The sequence below is a fragment of the Peromyscus eremicus genome, chromosome 1, assembly GCF_949786415.1.
Source record: "Peromyscus eremicus chromosome 1, PerEre_H2_v1, whole genome shotgun sequence".
NCBI classification, from domain to species: domain Eukaryota; kingdom Metazoa; phylum Chordata; class Mammalia; order Rodentia; family Cricetidae; genus Peromyscus; species Peromyscus eremicus.
Genome location: NC_081416.1, coordinates 165,127,974 through 165,152,713, shown reverse-complemented (window position 1 = coordinate 165,152,713; position 24,740 = coordinate 165,127,974). Strand labels below are relative to the sequence as shown.

Genomic DNA, 24,740 nt, shown 5'->3' with positions numbered 1-24,740 from the left:
TTTCTTCCTTCAGTTGTTCTTTTCAGTTATTTTGAGCTAGGAACAAGAGAATTAGTGCATTATTATATAGCCATCTGCCCTCGATTTTTACTTTGATTCCATTTGTCAAACAACATGTTGTGTATGACTTCGATTTCTTTAAATTTATTGAGACTTGTTTTATGGCTCAGAATATAGCTGTCAGTAAACATTCCCTGCATGTAAGAATTCTCTCGTCATTGGGAAGAGTGCTGCATAAATATGAGACCAAGTGGGTTGTGTCAACTTTGTTAAAAAGATGAGTAGATGGCTTAAAACAATTTAGGAACAATCAGAAGACTGCAATATTGTAGTCGTTCAATAGAGCACCTGCTAATTTAGGGAGGGCAAGAAAGCTAGGGCTTGTAAAGGGGAAGTGTAGGAAAGAGCAGTTGTTTTGAAACATCCTTGGCTACAAGAAGCATTGATAAAATGACATCAGTCTATAGTTGAAAAGAAACTTAGCCAACAGATGTACTCACAGAAGTATCTTTTGTGTGTAAGGTCATGTGGGCCTTGTACACTTTTATGGCCTTTAAAGGAGTATAGAAATAATCTTGCCATAGGTATGTATACATGAAAGCCCTCCCTTCAAGATACTCCATTAAAGTTTAACTGTCTCCATTTTGATTGTCACAGCATTCACAGTTGATATGCCGTCCAGTTCTGCTACGCTCTGTTACTTTTCTGGGTTTGTTCCATCAACTGAGATTGAAAACATTTCAATATGATGGTGGATGTGGCTGTCATTCCTTAATGCTCTAGCAAGTTTTTCCCTCCTTCATCTTTGAAGCTATGCTATTAGGAGTACACTCTGAGTTTATTTTAGTATTTAGACACAGTTTCACCATATAGTCCTAGCTGAGCTCCTCCTAGCTGGCCTCCGTCTCACAGACATCCACCTATCCCTGCCTCCCCATTGCCTGGAATAAAAGCATGTGCTACCATGCCAGCCAAGTTTATTTTCACTAGATGAATTACCCTCTTTTTCTTTTTAAAGATTTATTTATTCGTATATTTTATATATACACCAGAATAAGGAATCTGATCTCATTTCAAATGGTTGAGAGCCACCATGTGGTTGCTGGGAATTGAACTCAGGACCTCTGGAAGAGCAATCTTAACCACTAAGCCATCTCTCCAGCCCGAATTGCCCTCTTTATTATCACTGGCAATGTTCTTTGTCCCCCAACCTTCTCAATTTTTAAAATTGACTTAAGTCTTCTTTTGACTATTATGAGGATAGTCACTTTAATCTTTAACGTATTTTCTGTAGTTAACACATGGCTGGGTCGGACTTGTTTTCAAATCTAATCTAATCTAATTCACTTGATACAACTAGTGGTCTTATTAGGGACCTCATTGTCTTGAAATTTGTTTCCTATCACGTTCTGGAATGAACAAAAATTTTGTATAAATATATGAAACAACAAAAGTGACCTTGAAAGTTCAACAGTGTCGTGTTACCACAAAAGTAGATTTTTTCCTACAAACACGAAGCGTTCTTTTGTACTTGTTTACGATACCTTCACATGTTAATCATTCATCCTTCAACAGACACAGTTCTGTTGTCACATACCGATGTGGCTCTCAGTAACACTTTCCTATCTAGGTAACAGGGACAGTGAACCAACCCTGGACGGGTCCAGAACTTCTTACTCTCCGAAATCTCTGATGTAACCTGCCCGTCCTCTCCACGTTTAAAAAAACCAATTCTTTAGTTTCGTCTGTTGAAATGTATCATAGGACCTACCATCGCACAGCGAGGTGGAATCCTGCAGTGGGTCTCAGGCAAAGCGTAATCAAGCAGTAACGTCTCAGTCTGATTTTATTCCAATTCTGCACTTTCAACTTAGGCTCCTCTGTACACCCCATAAGAGAGAAAGTAAGTTACCATGGAACCCGGAAGTACTTTTTTAATAAGATTTATTTATTATGTATACAGTGTTCTGCCTGCGTGCCAGATCTCATTACAGATGGTTGTGAACCACCATGTGGTCGCTGGGAATTGAACCAAAGTCCTCTGGAAGAGCAGCCAGTGCTCTTAACCACTGGGCCATCTCTCCAGCTCCCGAAGTACCTTCTGATCACACCGGGACCCTCCCCTTTAATCGCGCACCCCTGTGGGAACTCCCACAAACCACTGGGCGGAGCTCCCAGATGGGCTGGCCCAAGTGCATGCTGGGATTTCTCTGACTCTCGGAGCGCTGGGCTTCCTGGAGTTCTGGACACCGGGACTATATTTCCCAGGAGCCACCGCGCCGAACATAACCTATCAACTTCCGGTGTCCTAGCTGAGCTACCGTGGACAGTCAGAACTTTCTGGTAGGAGGAAGAAGTCTCTGGTTAGCGTAATTCTCCACTGAGAGAGGCGGGAGCCAGCGGGCTGGGTGTGGGTGTGGACGGTGGTGTGGGGTGGGTGGATGGTGAAGTGTGTGAGTGTGTAGGGACGGTGGTGTGCCTGCGAGTGTGTGTGTGTGTGTGTGTGCGTGCGTGCGTGTGTGTGCGTGTGTGTATGTGTGTGTATGTGTGTGTGCGTGCGTGCGTGTATGTGTGTGTGTATGTGTGTGTGTGTATGTGTGCGTGTGTGTGTGCATGTGTGTACACCTCGAGCACTCTACGTTGTCTGGGTCACTGTGCTAGTCGCTTTCTGCTCCTGCTTTCTCTCACGGCCACAGGGGCTGAAGCAGAGGACCAGGCTTCAGTAAGGAGAGGTCAGGGACGGAGTCTGAGGGAAGCGTTCCCTGAGGTCCAGACTTGAGCTTGGGGCGAGCATTTGAGGCCGGAAGCGCCTCCGAGGGTCGCCTAGGAGGGCAGCTGCTTGTTGAGTCCAGAACTTTCTCAGAGCTCTAGCCATCGTGAGTGTTGTGGGAAGTGAAGGAGAGCGCTCACTCGGATGCACAGCCTGGGGTGTCGTGCTTGCTCGGGCTCCCGAGTCTGCCGTTATTCAAATGAGGGTCTGGAGAAGAATGCGAACATTACTGCTACACATCTAAGATTCAAGAGTGAGTTTGCTCTTTCGTTCGGTTTGAGAAACGAGGTTGTAGTTTTAGAATATAGAATTGTAAGAGAAGGAGGAATATGTAACTTGATACCTCCACCACTGTGACCCTTAACTTACATTGTCCCCTCCCTTTCCACTTAATATTCACATAATCGTTTCAGAGATCCTTGATGTCTTCTCTCTACAATCACTCCATTTGCCCAAGATGTTATAGATAGGAACCTCCAGAGGTTAGCGTTAGGGCTTTCAAACCCCGATTTGGTAAATCGATAACTATTTTGTTGACATTGCACATCAGGTGGCTTTTGATCTTTAAAGGCCTTTCTTTCAAAGCAGAGGAGGAATGGGGGTGGTAGGTGATTTCTGTCCACTCCTGAGGATTTCAGGAGTGGGAAAGTGATAGCACTAAATTTGGCATCTTTGAGAGCTAGTGATTTTCAGGGTGTCTGTGTGTGGAAACGGGTAATATTGGCCAGATCCCGACGAGCAATGCTGTGGTTGAATGTGGAGATGTGGATCTGTGGTATCCGGGTTGGAGTCTAAGTTCTGTCTTTTTCCGGATCTCTAGCCTTGTCATGTACCTCAGAATGACTGTTGTAAAGCCTGTTAGTGCAGTGCCAGCTGTATAGTAAGGACCTGATGTGTTTTAGCTGTTGCTTTGTGTGGCCATTTTCGGTTCATTCTCTTCAGTTTTCTGTAGTACGAAGGAGTGTTAAAAATAATGTGATTACTCGCTGTATTTTTATGAAAATGAATCAAAAGAAAAAAAAGCTAGACTTTATGGATTTTACTTTAAATCTCAGCACTGGAGAGGCAGAAGCAGGAGAATGTTTGTGAATTCATGGTCACCTTAGTCCACATATCGAGTTCCAGGCTAGCTGGGGAACACAGTGAGACCCTGTCTCAAAAGTAAGAAGTAAAAGAAAGTGAATGTAGTAGAGCAGAATTTGTTTAAATATTGAGATGATTTTGTTTTGTTTTGTTTTTCAAGATAGAGTTTCTCTTTGTAATAGTCCTGGCTGTCCTGGCTGGAACTCGATTTGTAGACCATGCTGTCCTGGAACTCACGGAGATCTGCCTATGTCTGTCTCCTGAGTGCCAGGTTTAAAGGCGTGCAACCCCTCCCCCCAACTTGTTTGAATCTTAAATGGTCTTTTAATGAAAAAACCTAGAGCCAGATATCAGGGTGAAATCTGAAAGATCAGAGAAGCAGAACAGCCAGCCTCACCTTGTCAACTCCTCATCCACTGGATCCTGTTTCCTCAGACTGAAAGCCTTTGAGTGCTCACCTGAAAGGGTCTCAGATGAACTACTTTAGTTCCTGTTTCCTCACGCCTTATATACCTTTCTCCGCCCTGCTGTCACTTCCTGGGGTTAAAGTGGTGTGTGCTTCCCAGTACTGGGATTAAAGGTATGTGCCACCACTGCCTGTCTCTGTTTCCAGTGTGGCCTTGAACCCAGACAGATGTCTGCCTCCTAGTGATAGGATTAAGGGTGTGTGCCCCCACTCTCTGGTCTCTATGTCTAATCTAGTGTCTGACTCTGTCCTCTGATCCTTAGGCAAGCTTTATTAGGGTGCACAATATATCACCACACCAGCTGGATGACGTTTCTTGTATTTTTGAAAGTATGTGGAGTCTTTATGTCCTTTGGGATGTCTAAATCTACCTGTCACATGTTTTAGTGAGCACACTTGATGTCTACTCTCTGAGTCTTTCAGAACCATTAATCATAGTCACTGTGTTGCACAATGTATCTGGAATTTGTGTTGTGGAGCTGTACTTGAGTAGTCCTTGATCAGCATCTTCACAACTCCCTTATGGATCTACATCTCCCACTCTCAACCACGATGTTGCACATCCCGCCTCAGCCACTCACACCTCCGTTACCTCAGTCACTCACACTCCATTACCTCAGCCACTCACACCCCCATTACCTCAGCCACTCACACCCCCATTACCTCAGCCACTCACACCCCCATTACCTCAGCCACTCACACCTCCGTTACCTCAGCCACTCACACTCCATTACCTCAGCCACTCACACCCCCATTACCTCAGCCACTCAACCTCCATTACTTCAGCCACTCACACCTCCCTTATCTCAGACACACCTCCATTACCTCAGCCACTCACACCTCCATTACCTCAGCTACTCACACTCCCATTACCTCAGCCACTCACACCCCCATTACCTCAGCCACTCACACCTCCATTACCTCAGCCACTCACACCTCCATTACCTCAGCCACTCACACTCCATTACCTCAGCCACTCACACCTCCATTACCTCAGCCACTTACACCTCCATTACCTCAGCCACTCACACCCCCTTACCTCAGCCACTCACACTCCATTACCTCAGCCATTCACACCCCCCTTACCTCAGCCACTCACACTCCATTACCTCAGCCACTCACACCCCCATTACCTCAGCCACTCACACCTCCATTACCTCAGCCACTCACACCCCCATTACCTTAGCCACTCACACCCCCATTACCTCAGCCACTCACACCCCCATTACCTCAGCCACTCACACCTCCATTACCTCAGCCACTCACACCTCCATTACCTCAACCACTCACACCCCCATTACCTTAGCCACGCATACCCCTATTACCTCAGCCACTCACACCTCCATTACCTCAGCCACTCACACCCCCATTACCTCAGCCACTCAACCTCCATTACTTCAGCCACTCACACCCCCATTACCTCAGCCACTCACACCCCGCTTACCTCAGCCACTCACACCTCCATTACCTCAGCCACTCACACCCCCCTTACCTCAGCCACTCACACTCCATTACCTCAGCCACTCACACCCCCATTACCTCAGCCACTCACACCTCCATTACCTCAGCCACTCACACCCCCATTACCTTAGCCACTCACACCCCCATTACCTCAGCCACTCACACCCCCATTACCTCAGCCACTCACACCTCCATTACCTCAGCCACTCACACCTCCATTACCTCAACCACTCACACCCCCATTACCTTAGCCACGCATACCCCTATTACCTCAGCCACTCACACCTCCATTACCTCAGCCACTCACACCTCCATTACCTCAGCCACTCAACCTCCATTACCTCAGCCACTCACACCTCCCTTATCTCAGACACACCTCCCTTACCTCAGCCACTTACACCTCCCTTACCTCAGCTACTCACACTCCCATTACCTCAGCCACTCACACCCCCATTACCTCAGCCACTCACACCTCCATTACCTCAGCCACTCACACCTCCATTACCTCAGCCACTCACACCTCCATTACCTCAGCCACTCACACCTCCATTATCTCAGCCACTCACACCTCCCTTATCTCAGACATACCTCCATTACCTCAGCCACTTACACCTCCATTACCTCAGCCACTCACACCTCCATTACCTCAGCCACTCACACCCCCATTACCTCAGCCACTCACACCTCTATTACCTCAGCCACTCACACCTCCATTACCTCAGCCACTCACATCCCCATTACCCAGCATTTAACTTGTTCTTGTGATAGAACATTTTCAGATTCAGCATGAGTGAGATGGTAGATATTTGTCTTTTTGTTAAAGATTAATTATTTTCATTTTAAATTCTGTGTGGGGTTATATGTACATGAGCACAGGTACCCTCGGAGACCAGATGTAAAGGATCCACTGGAGCTGGAGTTACAGGCATTGTGAGCTGTCAGGGAATTGAACTCCTGACCTCTGGAAAAGCCATACCAGCTCTTAGCCTCTGAGCCATCTCTCCAGCCCCACCATTTGTCCTTTTGTCTTTAGCTTATTTCCCTTGTTTTCCTCCATGTTCACCCATATTGTAGTGAACAGTTGGATATTGTTGCACTGTGTCTGTGAACCTCATTCTGGATTTGTTTTGTCCGTTCATCCTTTGGTAAGATGGCATATCACAGATATGTAAATTATTCTGGAATAAATGTGAGAGTGTAAATGTCTCTTTGAGGTACTGATTTGATTTCCCTTGTATGTCCCTACTCAGTAGTGGGATCGATGGATCATGTGACAGCTCTATTTAATTGTTTGAGAATCCACGGTATTGTTTTCTATAATGACTGTATTAATTTACATTTCCTCCAGTAATGTGCTTTTTCCTCCTCGTTGTACTCATTATGCTTTCTTGCTGATAATGGTCACTTAAAAAAATTTATTTAGTTCATTTTCTTTAATATTTGTGAGTGTTTGCCTACATGAATATATTTGCACCTTGTCCGTGCCTGGTGCCTGAGGAGGCCAGAAGAGGGTGTCAAATCCCCTGAAATTGGAGTTAAGGTTGGTTGTGAGCCACCATGTGGGTGTTGGAAATTGAACCGACATCCTCTGCAAGAGTATGAAGGACTCTAAACCACTGGGCTATCTATCTCTCTAGCTGCCCCACCCCCATCCCGTAATTGACACTCTGATCAGGCATGAGGAGGCCTCTCATTGTGATTTTAATGTGTATCTCTCCTATGCTTATTTTTCATGTACCTCTAATAGGCCACATTGATATTCCATGTGGGGAAATGTCTATTTCCGTGTTCTCCTGTTTCTTGTGTCCTTGTCCCTGAATTTTCTGCATTCCTTTGCTGTGAAGGAGTTTAGATGTTAACTCCTTATCAGAGGTACAGTTTGCAAATCTTCTCTCCTATTCTCTACATTATCAACCTCTACTCCTGATTGTTTCCTCTGCTGTGTAAGGTTTTTAGTTTGATTTGCCCATTTTCCTTTTGTTGCTTGTGTTTTTACAGTGCTACCCAAAACGTCCAGTGTCATGGAGGCTTTCCTGTATATTTTTTTCTAGTAGTGTCAGTTTCAGTTCTTAAATTTTAATCTGTTTTGAGTTGACTTTGCATGTGGTGTGACTGAAGGTCTAATGTCATTCTCCTGAATGTTAATATTCAGTTTTGCCAGCAGCACTGACTAGAGAGGCTATTCTGGAACTCATGTTGACCAACTGGCCTGGGACTTTGAAGAAGCCTCATGCCTCTGCCTCTCCAATGCTGGCAATATAGACCTAAGCTATATTAGACCCGGCAGGATTAATTACACTTTTATCTATGGCCTTCAGGGTCACAAACTTTATGAAGCATAGACAATGATAATGTCATGAGGTCACACACTGAACTATCACAGACATGTATAAATGTGGGCTGGGGTGATGGCTCAGTGGGTCAGTGCTTGCAAGCGTGAAACTATGCAATGCCAGATGCAGCAATGCATGTCTGTAATCCCAGCCTTCCTACTGCAAGATGGGAGGGAGAGACAAGAGAATCCCTGAAAGGCTAGCTAACCTGGTGTATGCAGAGGCAGGAGGGAAGGAAAGAGAAAGAAAGAAAGAATATTTGTATATGAATTTTGTGGGGAGACAAAATGTATAATTTCTTAAGATTATCAGATATATATTTGAGAGTTGGGCATGGTTGTGCATGCTTGTAATCCCTGCATGAGAGATGGAGAAAAGAACATTAGGTGTTCAGGGCCAGTCTAGTATAGGCAAAAAAGTAATTAAACAAACAATCCCAAAGTGTATTGAACCAAGGCTTAGCTAGACCTGTTGGGTAGAGCACTGGTTCCCCATTTGGTGATGACCTGCTCCCTAGGCCAACGTTAAAGGGAGTTCTGAGCATGTGTGTGCTACTCAGATCTTGAGTAGAGGTTGATGCTGCTGAAGGTTATACAGAGCACAAGATAGTCCTCCCACACACCTCAACACAGAGTAATTATGTCAACATGCTGAGGTTGAGAAACTGAATTTAAAGACTTACAACACCTTGAATTTTTTTATTCTGTGTAAAATATCTCCTAATTAATGAAAGTGGGAAAACAAATCACATTCACGACCTCTGACACCAGTTTTGTAGCTAATAATCTTCATAAAGAATATGGTTTAATTGGTACAATGGAAGCCATAATCATATCTGAGGGAAAACACTCAGGAAAGTGTTCCATGGTGTACTATCCCATTCACTCAAAGTGGGTACGGAGTGCTGAACACTGCCTGAGGATTGCAGCTGCAGACCCTCCAGCTTTGCTGTGTCTCACTCAGCCCCGAGTTTTCAAAGGAGTTACAGTTTGGATGCTGTTACCCCTGTCAGCCCTGAAAGATGGGATTCCAGTAGGAAGATCTGCTTACAGTAGAAGGAGGGGCCCAGTCTAGGGCTAGCTGGATCTCAGGATGGAAGATGGGATCCCTTCTGCTGGCATCTTCTGGAGGAACTAAAGACAGTCATGCTTATGCTCTGCACATCCACATTGAGCCCTCATGCAATGGGTTGTCTGGGGTTAGGACAGAATCATCTTTGTGTAGACTCCTGTCTGCTTCTAATTTGTGTGTGGGAGGCTATGAGCAGTGGGAGAGGAGTGTGTGAGTGGGGATGCTTGAGATATAAAAGTAGTTGATGAAGTCATGCTGACCTAAGTCAGTCTGGGAACATCAAGTCACAATCCATTGAAAGGCTTTCTTTTTGTCCCCCAGGGGAGGATCCTGAAGAATGGCCAGCTCTAGTTCTCAAGACATGGTCTGTGTAAGTTGACCTTTGTCTCTTTACATAGGGTGACTTTCAGGTTAGGTGAGTCTTTGCTGTCTTCCTCTTGTGAAGCTTCCCAAGGACCTGAAATCCTCCAGCCCAGTCTGCCCCATTACAGTGAGGGTTGGAAGACCAGAGCACTTCCTGTCTGTGGCTCTTTCCTGCTGGTTCTGGAGTTTTCTTTGAATGCATCCCTGCACATCTGCTTTCTGCCTGGTCTGTGGTCAGGGAGGACTGTCGTTGCAGAGGAGGTGACAGTCCACAGGGAAGCAGAGTCTTTGGGGCTTTCAGAACGTTGAGGTGATGGTCTCCTTTGACTGCCCTGGGACTCCTGATTGACATCTTTGGTGTTTTCAGGCTGATGACACAGGGTTTGAGAGTGAATGGCCTCGGTGCATGTGTGTGGTGAGATGACCTGCCTGAGGGGCTTTAAGAGAGAGTTCAGTGATGAGAGGGAAAGGTCATCAGGCTGTGATTGGGAGGGGGCTGTCGTCTCCAGAGTCCAGGAAGACCTGAGACACACTGCTCACCTTGAAAGTTTTTGTTTTTTGTTTTTAAGGAAAACCCCTTAAACCTAATATGCCAGTAATATGAACCCTTACATAGTTTACAGACTCTTACATAGTTGCAAAAATCATTCTTGTGACAAAAAAAAAAAAATCTTACTGATATCATCTGATACCATAATAAACTCAAGGACTCACACTACGTCTTAGTATTTTACACTGAACCCAGGTGACATTGCTCTCTTGTGGGCTATAACTTGAAGGGTGTGGATGGAATGGAAATACACATTTATTAGATGTGTAGAGTAGGTACCATCATCCTTTACTGGGGGAGGGCGTGCAGTCAGGTACTTTGAACATTTCCATGTCTTCTTCCTGTGCTTGAGTCCTTTCCCCTCCGATTTTCCATCTTGAATTCTTCCCCAGTTTCACTCTACTTGTGTTTGTGGTTTCAGGGGTCAGTGACATTCAGGGATGTGGCTGTTGACTTCTCTCAAGAGGAGTGGGCCTGCCTGGATGCTACTCAGAGGGTCTTATACAGGGACTTGATGTTGGAGACCTACAGCAACCTCGTCACAGTGGGTAAGGCCATCTGTCCCCATGAAAGGGGGATATGCTCTCTACACTGTTGGCTTTCCTCACTCTGAATGAAAAGACAGGGCTATCTTTTCTGTGGTAGCTGAAGCTGGGCTTGGTGGCCCATGTCTGTCATTCCTTTACTCAGAAGGCTGAAGCAGGGTGATTGCTGTGAGTTCAAGGTCACCCTCAGATATATAGTGAGTTCCAGGTTAGCCTAGTGTACAGAGTAAGGCCTTGTTTCTAACAAAACAAAGAAACAAAATGAAATAAATAAATAAATAAATAAATAAATAAATAAATAAATAAATAAATAAATAAAATTAGGGGCTAGAGAGGTATCTTGGCTGTTAAGAGAATTGATTGCTCTTTTAGAGGGCTTGGGTTCAATTCCTACCACCATAAGATGGTATAACTCCCAGGTCCAGGGGATCTGATACCCTCTTCTGGTCTCCGTGGTCATCATGCCTGCATGTGGTGCTCAGATGTATATGCAGACAGACACTTACATACATATAAAATAAAATAAATTTAAGTCAATAGAATTTTAAAGAGGTAGCTGAGTTCCTCCTCCTTTCCAAAGGAATATTGTGAGATTTCCTTGGTTCAAAACAGGAGCCTCATGAAGCACCTGCTTTTTGTCTACACCTTCGAGATCCTCTCAATGAGCTCTGGGTTCAGAGAGAGATGCTGTCTTAGGAACCAAAGTGGGGAGCAATCAAAGATGACACCTCATATCAGTCTTTGACCTGTACTCACATGCATGTATGCATACCTACATACACTGTGCCCACGCCTTCATGAACTATGCATACACTGTATGCTTACACAAAAGAAGTTTTATCATTTACTTCATAATGAATCAGCAGAATCAACTTAAAACAGAAGTGGACGCATTCTATTTCCAACAAACACTTCCTTTACCTGCTTTGTTGTGGAAGTTTCAGGCTGTAAATTTGTCTTTTTCATTGAGTAAATTTGTAAGACTGAGGTGTACATGTGAAAGAAGGCAGCATAAATAACAATAATGCTAACACTAGACTTTAACTCAGTAGTAGAGCACTTGCCCAGCATGCTCAAAACCTAGTTCCATCCCCAGAGTTACTTTGTAAATAAATGGAAATTTAAAAAATAATGATTTTGTGTTACTGTAGGTAAGACAGTGTTCAAAGTATTTGAATGTAGTGTTTGATCTTAATATCAACCCTACCTAATAGATATTAGCAACTCAATCTAAATTATTATTATTATCATTATCATTATTATTCATTTCTTTTTTTGAGACCATGTCTCATGTAGCCTAGAGGAACTTTGGACGTGTATGAAACTAAAGCTGTCCTTGAACTTCTCATCTCCTGCTTCTACTTCTCAAGTGTTGTGATTACATGTGTGTGCCACCATGCCCAGGGTTTTTTGTTTGTTTGTTTGTTTGTTTGTTTGTTTGTTTTGAGACCGGGTTTCTGTGTGTAACAACCCTAGCTGTCCTGGAACTGGATTTGTAGACCATGCTAGCCCAGAAATCACAGAGATCTGCCTGCCTGTGACTCCCTAGTGCTCGGAATAAAGGGGTGTGCCACCATGCCTGACTCCATACCCAGTTTTTAAGATCAGAACATTAAGCATAGAATCTTACGGGACTTGCATAAATAAGTGGCATTATTGGTGAGCTGCAGAGAAGGGGTTTACACTAGACAGTGTAGCCTAAGGGTTCATGTTCTCCCCACTATATATACTTTCCCCTTCAGTGACAAGCCCTTATCTACATTTAAATGAGATTAAACCCTTTTCTGCAACAGCTGGTTTCTCACCCAGGTTCTCCTCTGAAGTCTTTCCTCAGTATTATTTTGTCTCTTAGAATTTTTATCTGTTTTCCAAGACAAGGGTCTTGCTCTGCAGCACAGATTGGCCCAGCTCATTCCCCACCTGCTGAACTAACAGGCATGGTCCACCATGCCAAACTGTATAGACCTTCATAATAAATAAGTCTGTAGTTTTCAAAATCTGCACAGGCAGCTCATGGTGGCACTTGCTTTTAATCCCAGCATTTGGGAGGCAGGGGCAGGCAGATCAAGGAAGTTCCAGGACAGCCTGGTCATCATATTGAGTTCCAGGTCATCCCGGGATAACTAGAGGGACCAAGTTTAAAAAGTCTCCACGTGTCATTTCTTCTTTCTTTTAAGTGGGAAGTTCCGTTTCCAAACCCGATCTGATCGCCTTATTAGAGCAGGAGAGAGAGCCCTGGATGGTTGTGAAGGAAGAAACAGACAGGCCCAGCCCAGGTGAGTAAGAGGAAGGCAGGTCTCCAGCATTGCCAGGCACAGCATGTGGTCGGAGAGTCGCCTCATGGCTGACACTGGGTTGACACACTTTCTTCAACTCGCCAAGGCCTGTGGAAGAACATGCCTGAGACCTGGGAAGGAAGTCAAGGTCATAGCAAAGGCTGTCACAGGGGCTTCTAGTTCATGAGTCACTAAGTTGTTCTCACCTTCTTCCCTCTTACTGGAGCAGTTACCCTTTCTACCATTTTAAACATATCTTATTGGTTGTGTGTGTGCACACAGGTGTGCAGGTACCCAAAGAGGCCATAAGAGGATATCAGATCCCCTGGGGCTGGAGTACTAGAACCCAGGTCCTCTGGAAGAGCAGTCAGTGTCCTTAACCGCTGATCCAATGATAAGACACTTTGAACACCAGTGAATGCATGAGCACAGTGAGGCATAGCAAATATTTTAATTGTATATCTTCCTAGTCACTCTAATCAAGGTGGTACTCCCAATTCCTTCCCACTTCACCTTCTACCTGGATCCACTCCATTTTTCTCTTCTTAGAAAACAACCATGCTTCTAAGGGATAATGATAAAATGTAATATAATAAAACAGACTAAACAAAAACTAACACATTGGAATTGGACAAAACAAACAAACAGAAGGGACATTGCCAAGAGAAGGAACAAGAAACAGATGAACTTGTTTGCACATTCATAATCCCATACTCACTATACTGGAGGCCATAATCAATTTATGCACAAAGGACCTGGTGCAGATGGGATGGTGCAGGCCCCGTGCATGCTGCCTCAGTCTCTGTGAGCTCTTGAGAACTTTGATCGTGTTGATTTAGAGGGTCTTGTTTTCTTGATGTCTTCTGTCTCTCTGGATTTTACACGATTTCTTTCCTCCACCTCTTCCACAGAGTTCCCAGAGCTCTGAGAGGAGAGGTTTGATAGAAACATGCTTTTTAGGGCTGAGCATCCCAAGGCCTCATTCTCTGCATAGTGTCTGGCTGTGGGTCTCTGTATTTGTTCCCAGCTGCTGCATGAGGAAGCTCCTCTGGTGATGGCTGAGCAAGACACTGATCTATAAGTATAGCAGGATGCCATTAGGACCCATTTTATTGCTTCATTTTTCTTTTTGTTTTTGAGAACAGTAGTATTTGGTTTTACTCTTGGTCCCTGTGCTGTCTAGTCTCTGGTTCTTGGTCACTCATCCAGTGTTGGAAATGGGTTTCATCTCATGGATAACCCTGAAGTCAAATCATATATTGATTTGTTACTCTTACAAGCTTTATGCTACCATGGCCCTAGCAATTCTTGTAGGCAGCACTCTATTGTCATTCCAAGGGTTTGTGGGTGGCTTATTTATGTTTCTCTTTTGGTAATGTACAGAGTACCTTCCTGTACCAAAGACATTGGAACATAGGTGTTGGTTGTTTTTACTCTATGGGCTCTTTTGGCTCTTTAGGGGCCCACCACCCAGCACCCAAATAAATCACATGTGGAGGCTTATTCTTAATTTTATATGCCTGGCCTTAGCTTGGCTTGTTTCTTGAGAGCTTTCTTAATTTAAATTAACCCATCTACATTTTGCCTCTAGGCTTTTCCCTTTTCTTCTGTAAATCTTACTTTCACTCTTACTCCATGGCTGGCTGTGTGGCTTGGTGGCTGGCCCCTAGCGTTCTCCTCTCCTTGTTCTCTTGCTCTTTCTCCTTTTTGTGCTCCTTCCAGATTTCTCCTTTTTATTCTCCCTTCCTGCCAACCCAGCCTATTCTTTCTCCTGTCTTGCTATTGACCATGTAGCTCTTTATTAGACCATCAGGTGTTTTAGACAGGCACAGTAATACAGCTTCATAGAGTTAAACAAATGCAACATAAAATAATGCAATACATTGCATTCTTTGCATCATTAAACAAATGCCCCACAGCATAAACAAATGTAACACATATTAAAATAATATTCTATAACACATAGGGTGAAGGCTCAATGTTGGCAACAGCTTTACTTCTCTATGTTCAATAAGTTGAGTAGATTTTGTCTTCAGCAATGGGCCTTGCTTTCAGTTTGTGGACAACCATCTGTAGTCTTAGCAACAGTCTGAGGGTTTTTGTTGTTGTTGTTGTTGTTTTTGGTTTTGTGTGTGTGTGGTTTTTTTTTTTTTTTTTTTTTGGTTCCCATGGTGCCCTTTTGGCTAACAACTCAATTAGATGTAACCAAACACTGGTATTGGAAGCTCTGGAAGCTCATTTGGTGATGAGATGGTCAAGCGAGTCTCTGTCTTCCCATTATTTGGAATTTCAGTTAGATCACCTTCATATATGTATATATTTTAGAAAGCCTCTGTTTTTTTTTTTTTAAAGATTTATTTATTATGTATACAGAAGAGGGTGCTAGATCTCATTACAGATGGTTGTGAGCCACCATGTGGTTGCTGGGAATTGAACTCAGGACCTCTGGAAGAGCAGTCAGTGCTCTTAACCTCTGAGCCATCTCTCCAGCCCAGAAAGCCTCTGTTTTATTAGGGTTCCATACTACCCCTTAAATGGCCCTTAATTTTAGCTGACTTTCCTCATATTTTCTCCATCATTCCACTCCCCCCTTTCCCTCCTCATTTGATCATTCCCAGGCCCACTCCCATCCATCCATTACTATCCTGTTTCTTTTTTCTAATGAGATCTATGTGTCCCCTTAGTGTCTTACTCTATACCTAACGCCTGTGGTTCTACAGATTTTAGCTTGGTTATTTAATTGATTTCATAGCTAATATCCACTTATAAGTGAATACATACCAGTTTGCCTTTCTGGGCCTGGGATACCTCACTCAGGATGATATTTTTTCAGATCCATCCTTTTACCTGTAAGTTTCATGATTTAATTTTTTTCTTTTTTAATTCTGTTGATGAACATCTAGGGTTTTTTGCAATTTCTGGCTGTTATGAATAGAACAGCAATGAATATGGTTGAGCAAGTGTGTATATGTTCAAGAGTGATATAGCTGGATCTTGAGGTAGATCTGTGGTGATACTTTATTTGTGCTGAAATGTGGTGATATTTTATTTGTGCTGAAATGTGCTATTTTATTTGTATGTTAATAAATAAAGCTTGCCTGGAGATCAGTGGGGAAAAGCCAGCCATTTTAAGTAGTCAGGCAGTACACGCCTTTAATCTCTCAGTAGGCAGGATCTCTGTGTGTTCAAGGTCACACTAGGGAACATAGCCAAGTGTGGTGACACATGCCTTTAATCCCAGTACCAACCATAGAGGCCTGGAGGTCTGTTCAGACAGACAGAAAGTGACAGAGCTGTGTTGAAAGAGGAAGTGAGGTAACTAAGACAGCCAATGAGAGGGCAGAACAGCAAGGTAATAAAGGCATGGGTAGACAGGAAGTAACACACATTTGGAAGCTGCAGAGTTGGTGAGGTAGGCTGGCTGGTGGCTTTCCCTATTTTCTTGATCTAAGGCTTTCACCCCTATATTTGGCTCCATGTTTTTTATTTAATAAGACCATTTAGAAATTCATCTACATAAATCTATTCTCATCTTCCTGAAGAACCACCACATGATTTCCATAGTAGCTGTACAGTTTCTACTCCCACCAGTAATGAATGAGTGTTCCCCTTACTCCACAAGCTCGTCAGCATGAGCAGTCACTTTTTTTGTTGATCTTAGCCATTGCGGCGGGTATAAGATGAAAGCTCAAAGTAGTTTTTATTTGCATTTCTCTGATGTCTAAGGATGTTGAACATTTAAGTGTTTCTCAGCCATTTGAGTTTCCTCTTTGAGAATGCTCTGTTTAGATATCAACTCCATTTTTTAATTGGGTTATTTGTTTTCTTGATACCTAGTTTTTATCTAGTCAATAGATTTTATATACTCTATTGACTAAGTATGGAGAGAGTGAACAATCTTGTCTTGTTCCAGATTTAATGGCATTGCTTCGAGTTTATTTCCATTTAAGTTGATGCTGGCCATAGACTTGCTGTACACTACCTTTATTATGTTGAGGTATGTCCCTTATATCCCTAGTTTCTCTCGAACTTTTATCATAAAGTGGTGTTGATTTTTGTCCGATTTGTTGGAGTACAGGCTTTTAAAAAGTATGTCCTTATGCTTCTCTGGATTTCCTTGGTGTCTGTCTTAGGGTTTTATTGTGGTGAAGAGACACTCTGACCATGGCAACTCTTAGAAAGGAAAACATTTCACTAGGACTGCCCTACAGTTTAGAGGTTTAGTCTGTTATCTTCATGGTGGGAAGCATGGTGGTGTACAGGCAAACATGGTGCTATAGAATAAACTGTGATTTCTGTATCTTGATCAGCAGGCTTGAGCTTCAGAGACCTCAAAGGCCACCCCCAGTGACACACCTCCTCCAACAAGGCCATACCTCCTAATAGTGCCATTACTTATGACCAAGCATTCAAACACATGTCTACGGAGATCTTTCCTATTCAAACCACTATAGTATCTGTTGATATTTCTCTCTTTCATCTCTAATTTTCTTTATTTGTATCTTCTTTCTCTTCCATTTAGTTTGGTTAAGGGTTTATCATTCTTTCTGGTTTTCTCAAAGAACCAACTTTTTGTTTTATTGATTCTTTGTATTTTTTGTGTTATTGTTGTTATCTCTATTTTACAAATTTCAGTCCTGAGTTAATTATTTCTTGCAGCCTATCCTTTTGGGTGTAATTTTGTCCTTTTGTTCTAGAGCTTTCAGGTATGGTGTTAAACTGATATTATGAGATGGCTCCTATTTCTTTACAGTGGTACATATTACCATGAAATTGCCTCTTAGAACTGCTTTAATTGTGTCCTATAAGTTTGGGCGTGTTGTGTCTTCTTTTTTATTCATTTATGTCTTGACTCATTTTTTTTATTCAATATTGAGTTGTTTGGTTTTGTAAGTTTGTATGCTTTCTGTTGTTTCTGGTTATTGATATCCTGCTTTAATCCATGGTTGTTAGACAGATAAAAAGGTGGTATTTGAATTTTCTTGTATCTGTTGAGGCTTGCTTTGTGTCCAAGTGTATGGTCAGTTTTAGAGAAAGTTTGATGATGTGCTGAGAAGAAGATATATCCTTTTGTGTTTCCGTGAAATGTTCTGTAAATATTGACAAGAGTGTGTTATTGCAGTCTCCCACTATCAGTATGTGAGGGTCAATATGTGATTTAAGCTGTGTTATAGTTTCTTTTATGAACTTGGTACCCTGTGTTTGGTGCATAGATGTTGGTGGATTTTTCTTTTGATGAGCATGTAATATCATTCCCTATCTCCTCTGATTAGCTTAGCTTTGAAGTCTATTTTGTCAGATATTAAAATGGCTACACCAGCTTGCTTCTAATTAGAAGATCTTTTCCCATTCTTTCACCCTGAGGTGATGTCTGTCCTTGGTGTTAAGGTGTGGTTCTTGGATGCAGCAGAAGGATGGATCCTGTTTTTACTTCCATTCTGTTAGTCTGTGTATTTTTATTGGGAAATTGAGAACATTGATATTGAGAGATATGAGTGAGAAGTGTTTATTGATTCCTGTTATTTTATTGTGGTGGTGGTGGTGTGTGTTTTCCCTCTTTCGACTTACTGGTCTGGGATTATTTATTCCTTGTGTTTTCTTGCGTATGGTTAACCTCTTTAAGTTGAGGTTTTCCTTGTAGTACCTGCTATAGGTATGGATTTGTAGACATTGCTTAAATTTGGTTTTTATCATGGATTGTCTTGTTTTCTTATCTATGGTAATTGAAAGTTTTGGTGGGCATAATAGTCTAGGCTGGCATCTGTAGTCTCTTAGATTCTGTAGAACACCTGTCCAGTTCCTTCTGCCTTTTAAAGTTTCCATTGAGAAGTCAGGTGTTATTCTAATATGTCTGCCTTTATATGTTACTTTGTCTGTTTCCCTTGCAGCTTTTAATATTATTTCTTTGTCCTGTACATTTAGTTTTGATTATTATGTACCCAGGGGACTTTCTTCTTTGATCTAGTCTATATGGTGTTCTGTATGCTTATTGTACTTTGATAGGCATCTCATTCTTTAGATTAGGGGAACTTTCCTCTATGATTTTGTTGAAAATATTTCCTGTGTCTTTGACCTGAATGTCTTCTCCTTCCTCTATTCTTATTCCTAGATTTGATCTTTTTATGGTGTCCCAAATTTCCTGAATGTTTTGTGCTGGAACATTTTTTAGCTTTATCATTTTCTTTCATGGAGGTATTACTTCTATCATGTCTTCAGTGCCTGAGATTCTCTCTTCCATCTTTTGATTTCTGTTGGTGAGGCTTCCTCTGAGGTTCTTGCTTGAGTTCCTAAACTTTTCCTTTCCAGATTTCCCTCAGTTTGGATTTTCCTTATTCATTCTATTTGTACTTTCAGGTCTTGAACTGTTTGAGTCATCTCCACTGTTTGTGTTTTCATAGATTTCTTTAAGAGGACTCATTGATTTCCTCTTTAATGACGGCTGCCATATTTATAAAGGGTATTTTAATGTCTTTTTCTTATGCTTTAGCTATGTTGCAATACTCAGGTCCTGCTGTGGTAGGGTTGCTGGGCTCCAGTGCTGACATACCATTATTGTTTTTATGCTGGCATTTAGGCATCTGGGTTTGGGAAGATTGTAATTCTAGGTGCTGATATCTGGTCTTGTCTTTGTTGGGTGAGTATTTTGTTCCTTGTTTTCAGTTGCCTTCTCTAGATCTTAGGAGAGTGTGGTAACTGTGTATTTCCAGGTAGGAAATTCTTGTGGGATCCTGATAGGTGTGGCCACTGGGGTTCCAGGTAAAATATGTTTCTAGGTATTGGGAGCTGACACAGGAATGGGGATGGGCTAGGTGGGTGGTGTTAAGGAGGTCCACAGGAGGGGGGAAAGCAGGTGTTCCACTAGGATCTGCTTAGTATCTTGGGAGTAGGGTCAGAAAGTGAGGAGAGGCTGTAGCAGATGGTCTGCTACTGAGCTGGGGATGAGACTGGGGATTAGACTTGGAAGAATGGAGGGAGAGGTGAAGATCTGCAGTTAACCTACCTGTTTCACTGGCCAGAGTGACCTTTTGGTTTCCAGAGAATGCCTGTTGGATTGGGGTTTGGGATAAAGCAGTGAGTGGGGAGAAGGAAGTTTAGAGGTGTAGATCTGTGTGATTGACTGGATGGAGATCAGGGCAGGAATGAAGGGGTCCACACAAATGGTCTGCTGCAAAGCCAGGGACGAGACTAGGAGATTGGATTTGGAGGCGAGGAGGGCTAGGTAAATATCTGCATTTAGCTTACCTGTTTCCCTGGCTGGAGGTCCTTAGGGTTCTTAAAAATTTTAATGAATTATCTCCCCCTTTTTTTCTTTTTAGCTTGTTTTTGTTTTTCTTAGACAGTGTCTGTCTAGTCCAAGCTGGCATGACTGTTACCTATGGCTCCTTGTTGGTGAGATTACAGTTGTGTACCAGTACCACCACAGATTATTACCCACTTTAATTTTTAAGAATCCCAAGTCCAGGGCAGGAGTTGGTGGCATACGCCTTTAATACGAGCACTCAGGAGGCAGAGGAAGGTGGATCTCTGAGTTTGAGGCTAGTGTGATCTACAGAGGGAGTTCCAGGACAGCTCTGGCTATACAGAGAAAACCTGTCTCAAAAACAAAACAAAACAAAACAAAAAGAATTCCAAGTCCAGACCAGTTTTCTTAAAACCTGACAGATATTATAAATTTTCATGGTATACTATTTTTTCTCTTGATTTGGTTTGTTGTGGCATTTGAATCCATTGGGAAAGACCAAAGACTTTAGAGTCAATTCAAGTTTAGATGAAATGAATTTATTCCTACTACTAGCAGAAGGACAACAGCCTTAGAGCCAAGCAGCATGCTGTACACAAGAGGTAGTAAGGTGTGCTTTTAAAGGAAGTTATCAGAAAAGTGTGTATTATAACTACCCATGGAATTCACAGTTGGGCAGGAAAATGGTTTTACTTCCCTCGGGTTATTCTTTTCCTGCTATATAGTAAAAAAAAAAGTCCATTTTATCCATTTGCCACAGCGATTAGCAAGTATTTTTTTTCTAAGAGATAAGCAAGGTTTTTTTTTTTTTTTTTTTTTTGGTTTTTCGAGACAGGGTTTCTCTGTGTAGCTTTGCGCTTTTCCTGGGACTCACTTGGTAGCCCAGGCTGGCCTCGAACTCACAGAGATCCTCCTGGCTCTGCCTCCCGAGTGCTGGGATTAAAGGCGGGCGCCACCACTGCCCGGCAATAAGCAAGTTTTATATAAGCAAAAGCAGGTATTAATACTTCCTGGCCCATTTTCCTATTATCTCACGTGCAGGTCACTAGGATCTCCCAAGTATTCCAGAGGAAAAGATCAACGACCCTTCAGGGATGCCTGTCTCCATATTAAGTTTCTTTAGCTACCAAAGGGGACCTGTGCAAATTATTCCTCAAATCTGAGCACTCTAATGACTGGGATACAGCAGTTCATTTATGGGCAGGCAATAATACAGTGCCATCAGGTTAGGGTTGGCTTTTATGTCCCCACAGGTTCCAAAACCTTCACTGAAGGGTATGTGTTTCTAGTAATATGTGAAGAAGCATGTAACAATTTTCACTATAGTTAGTTATAATCCTGTTAAGCGAACATGCCTTTTCATTTCCAACCTGTTCTGCTTTCATTATTGCTGCCCTCCTCGTTCCTGTTGATCTTATCAGAAAATATGTTAGAGTCTGGCCATTCATGTTGGGATTTTGTGTGTGTGTGTTTCAGAAAAATAATTTATTCTTGCTTTCTTTTAGATTTGGAGTCATGTTATAACGCTGAAAATATATCTCCAGAAAATCATACTTATGATATAAATTTACCCACACAGAGCATAAAGCAATTAAGTAAAAATTTTGACCTCCAGGGCTCCAGTTTTAGTAATGGCCCCAAGTACAGTACATTCAAGAGATTACAGGGATATCAAGATGGAGATGCTGATCAAAAGATTAATAACAAGGAAAAACTGCCTACTTACACCTGCCAGACTCTTACTCACAATATAGAAAAAGCATATGAATGTAATGAGTGTGGGAAATACTTTGGTTGTCGTTCAAATCTTATTCAGCATCTAAGTATTCATACTGGAGAGAAACCCTATCAATGTAAGGATTGTGGGAAGGCCTTCAGACTCCACCAACAACTTACAAGACATCAGAAATCTCACAGTGATGAGAGACCTTTTGAATGTGATGAATGTGGAAAGGCCTTTCATCTTCCCACCCTGCTTAAGTACCATAAAACCATTCATACAGGTACAAAACCATTTGAATGTGAGGAATGTGGAAAGTCCTTCAATCGTGTCTCGACTCTTTTTCAGCATAGGATTATTCATGCTGGTGTGAAACCATATGAATGTAACGTGTGTGGGAAAGCCTTTAATCGTCGCTCAAACCTCATGCAACATCAGAAAATTCATTCTGGTGAGAGACCCTTTCAATGCACGGAATGTGGAAAGGCCTTCACTGTTCTGGCACAGCTCACTCGGCACCAGAACATTCATACTGGAGAGAAATCATTTGAATGTCAGCAGTGTGGCAAGATATTCAGTAGTGGCTCATACCTTGCAAGACACCAGAGTATTCATACTAGTGAGAAGCCCTTTGAATGTAATGTATGTGGGAAGGCTTTTAGGCTTCACCTATATCTTTCTGAGCATAAGAAAACTCACACTGATGAGAAACCTTTCAAGTGCAAGCTGTGTGGGTCAGCCTTCAGACGAAAGTACCAACTTAGTGAACATCAGAGAATCCATACTGATGTAAAACCCTATCAGTGCAAGGAATGTGGGAAATTCTTTCGTCGGCGTTCGAATTTTACTGAGCATCAGAGTATTCACACTGGAAAGAAACCATTTGAATGTAAGGAATGTGGGAAAGTCTTTAGACTTAATATACATCTCATTCGACATCAGAGATTTCATAGTGGTGAGAGACCTTTTGAATGTAAAGAGTGTGGAAAGGCTTTTCATTTTTCCAGCCAACTTAATTACCATAAAACCATTCATACAGGTCAAACACCTTTTGAATGTGAGGAATGTGGGAAGTCCTTCAAGCGTGTCTCTAGCCTTGTTGAACATAGGATTATTCATGCTGGTGTGAAACCATATGAATGTAATGAGTGTGGGAAAGCCTTTAATCGTCGCTCAAACCTCATGCAACATCAGAAAATTCATTCTGGTGAGAGACCCTTTCAATGCACGGAATGTGGAAAGGCCTTCACTGTTCTGGCACAGCTCACTCGGCACCAGAGCATTCATACTGGAGAGAAATCATTTGAATGTGAGCAGTGTGGATCAGCTTTCAGACTTCAGTACCAACTTACTCAACATCAGAGAATTCATACTGATGTGAAACCTTTTCAGTGCAAGGAATGTGGAAAGGGCTTTATTCGTGGTACAGGCCTTAGAATTCATGAGAGAATCCACACTGGTGAAAAGCCCTTTCAATGTAAGGAATGTGGTGAAGCCTTTCAATATCATTACCAATTTCTTGGACATTTTAGAATTCATACTGGCAAGAATCCTTATGAATGTAAAGAATGTGGGAAGTACTTTGCTCGTGGTGGAGATCTTAAAGTACATCAAAGAATTCACACTGGTGAGAAACCTTACCAGTGTTAAGAATGTGTGAAGTCCATTAGTTGAAAATCAGACTTGGTTTCACAAGCTAATATTCATATTAATAAGCCTTCTGATGTAAGGAATATGAAAAAGCCTTCAGTAATTCTAAGCTAGTTATGTATTAGAGAATTCATAATGGTAAGCAACTCTATGAATATAAGAAATGTGGGAAAATGTTTAGATTTAGTTCAGCCTTTACTGCACAGTGATGAATTTATACTGGTATGAAACTCTTATCAGTGTAAAGAATGTGAAAAGACATTCAGTTTGAGCTCAGGCCTTCTTCAACTTAAAGGAATCCATGCTGGTGTGAAATGCTATAAATGCAAGGAATGTGGGAACATTTATAGAATTAGCTCAGCTCTTAAAGCTCATCAGAGAGTTCTTGTAGGTCTGAAACCCTGTGAATATGAGGAATGTGGGAAAACCTTTATTGTAAATGGTGAGCCTACACATCAGAAAATCCATCATCAGGAGTCCTATGCATGTAAAGAAGGTGAACAAGCCTTTGTATGGAAATTTTACTAACATTGGAGGACTCATTGGCAAGACTGTGACTAAAAAGAATATGGGAAGAACTTTAGTCTGCCCTCAGATTTGGTCAACATCAGAGTATTCATACTCTTTTTTGTTGTTGTTGTTTTTTTTTTTCATTTTTCTTTATTAAGAAATTTTCACTGGGCGGTGGTGGCGCATGTCTTTAATCCCAGCACGAAGCCAACCTGGGCTACCAAGTGAGTCCCAGGAAAGGCGCAAAGCTACACAGAGAAACCCTGTCTCGAAAAACCAAAAAAAAAAAAAAGAAAAGAAAAGAAAAAAAAAAAAGAAAAAAAAGAAATTTTCTACTCACTCTACATACCACCCACAGATCCCACCTCCGCCCTCCTCCCACCCCCCAGAAGTATTCATACTCTTGATGCCAAGAAACCCTTAGAGAATCAGAGTGTGGGGAGTCTGTTGTTCAGAGATGATACTCTATTGAGAATGTCAGACAATGTTGGCCTTTATGTTTTTGATTACTCTCATCTTGTTAATTCTATAAACTTAATTTGTCAAACACTATTCACCCAGGACAGTCAGCTTAGGGAGAGTAGTTATTGGAACTAGGTTTATCTGAGGTACCTTCCTTGTCACCATTAATATCCCATGGCTCCTGTGATATTAGGCACAATGTTTACTTTCTGCCTAATTTGTTAATGGCAAGCACAGTAC

The 24,740-nt window shown here is 42.2% G+C and overlaps 1 protein-coding gene across 1 annotated transcript; it reads left to right on the top strand.

The window, feature by feature from the left end:
• The first annotated feature begins 9,506 nt into the window (after positions 1-9,506).
• On the top strand, positions 9,507-24,235 carry LOC131924139 (zinc finger protein 60-like). Its single transcript, XM_059279364.1, has 4 exons — positions 9,507-9,554; positions 10,519-10,645; positions 12,820-12,918; positions 21,664-24,235. The coding sequence occupies exons 1-4, from the start codon at positions 9,522-9,524 to the stop codon at positions 23,526-23,528; spliced, it is 2,124 nt and encodes a 707-aa protein (XP_059135347.1). The 5' UTR covers positions 9,507-9,521; the 3' UTR covers positions 23,529-24,235.
• The last annotated feature ends 505 nt before the right edge of the window (positions 24,236-24,740 follow it).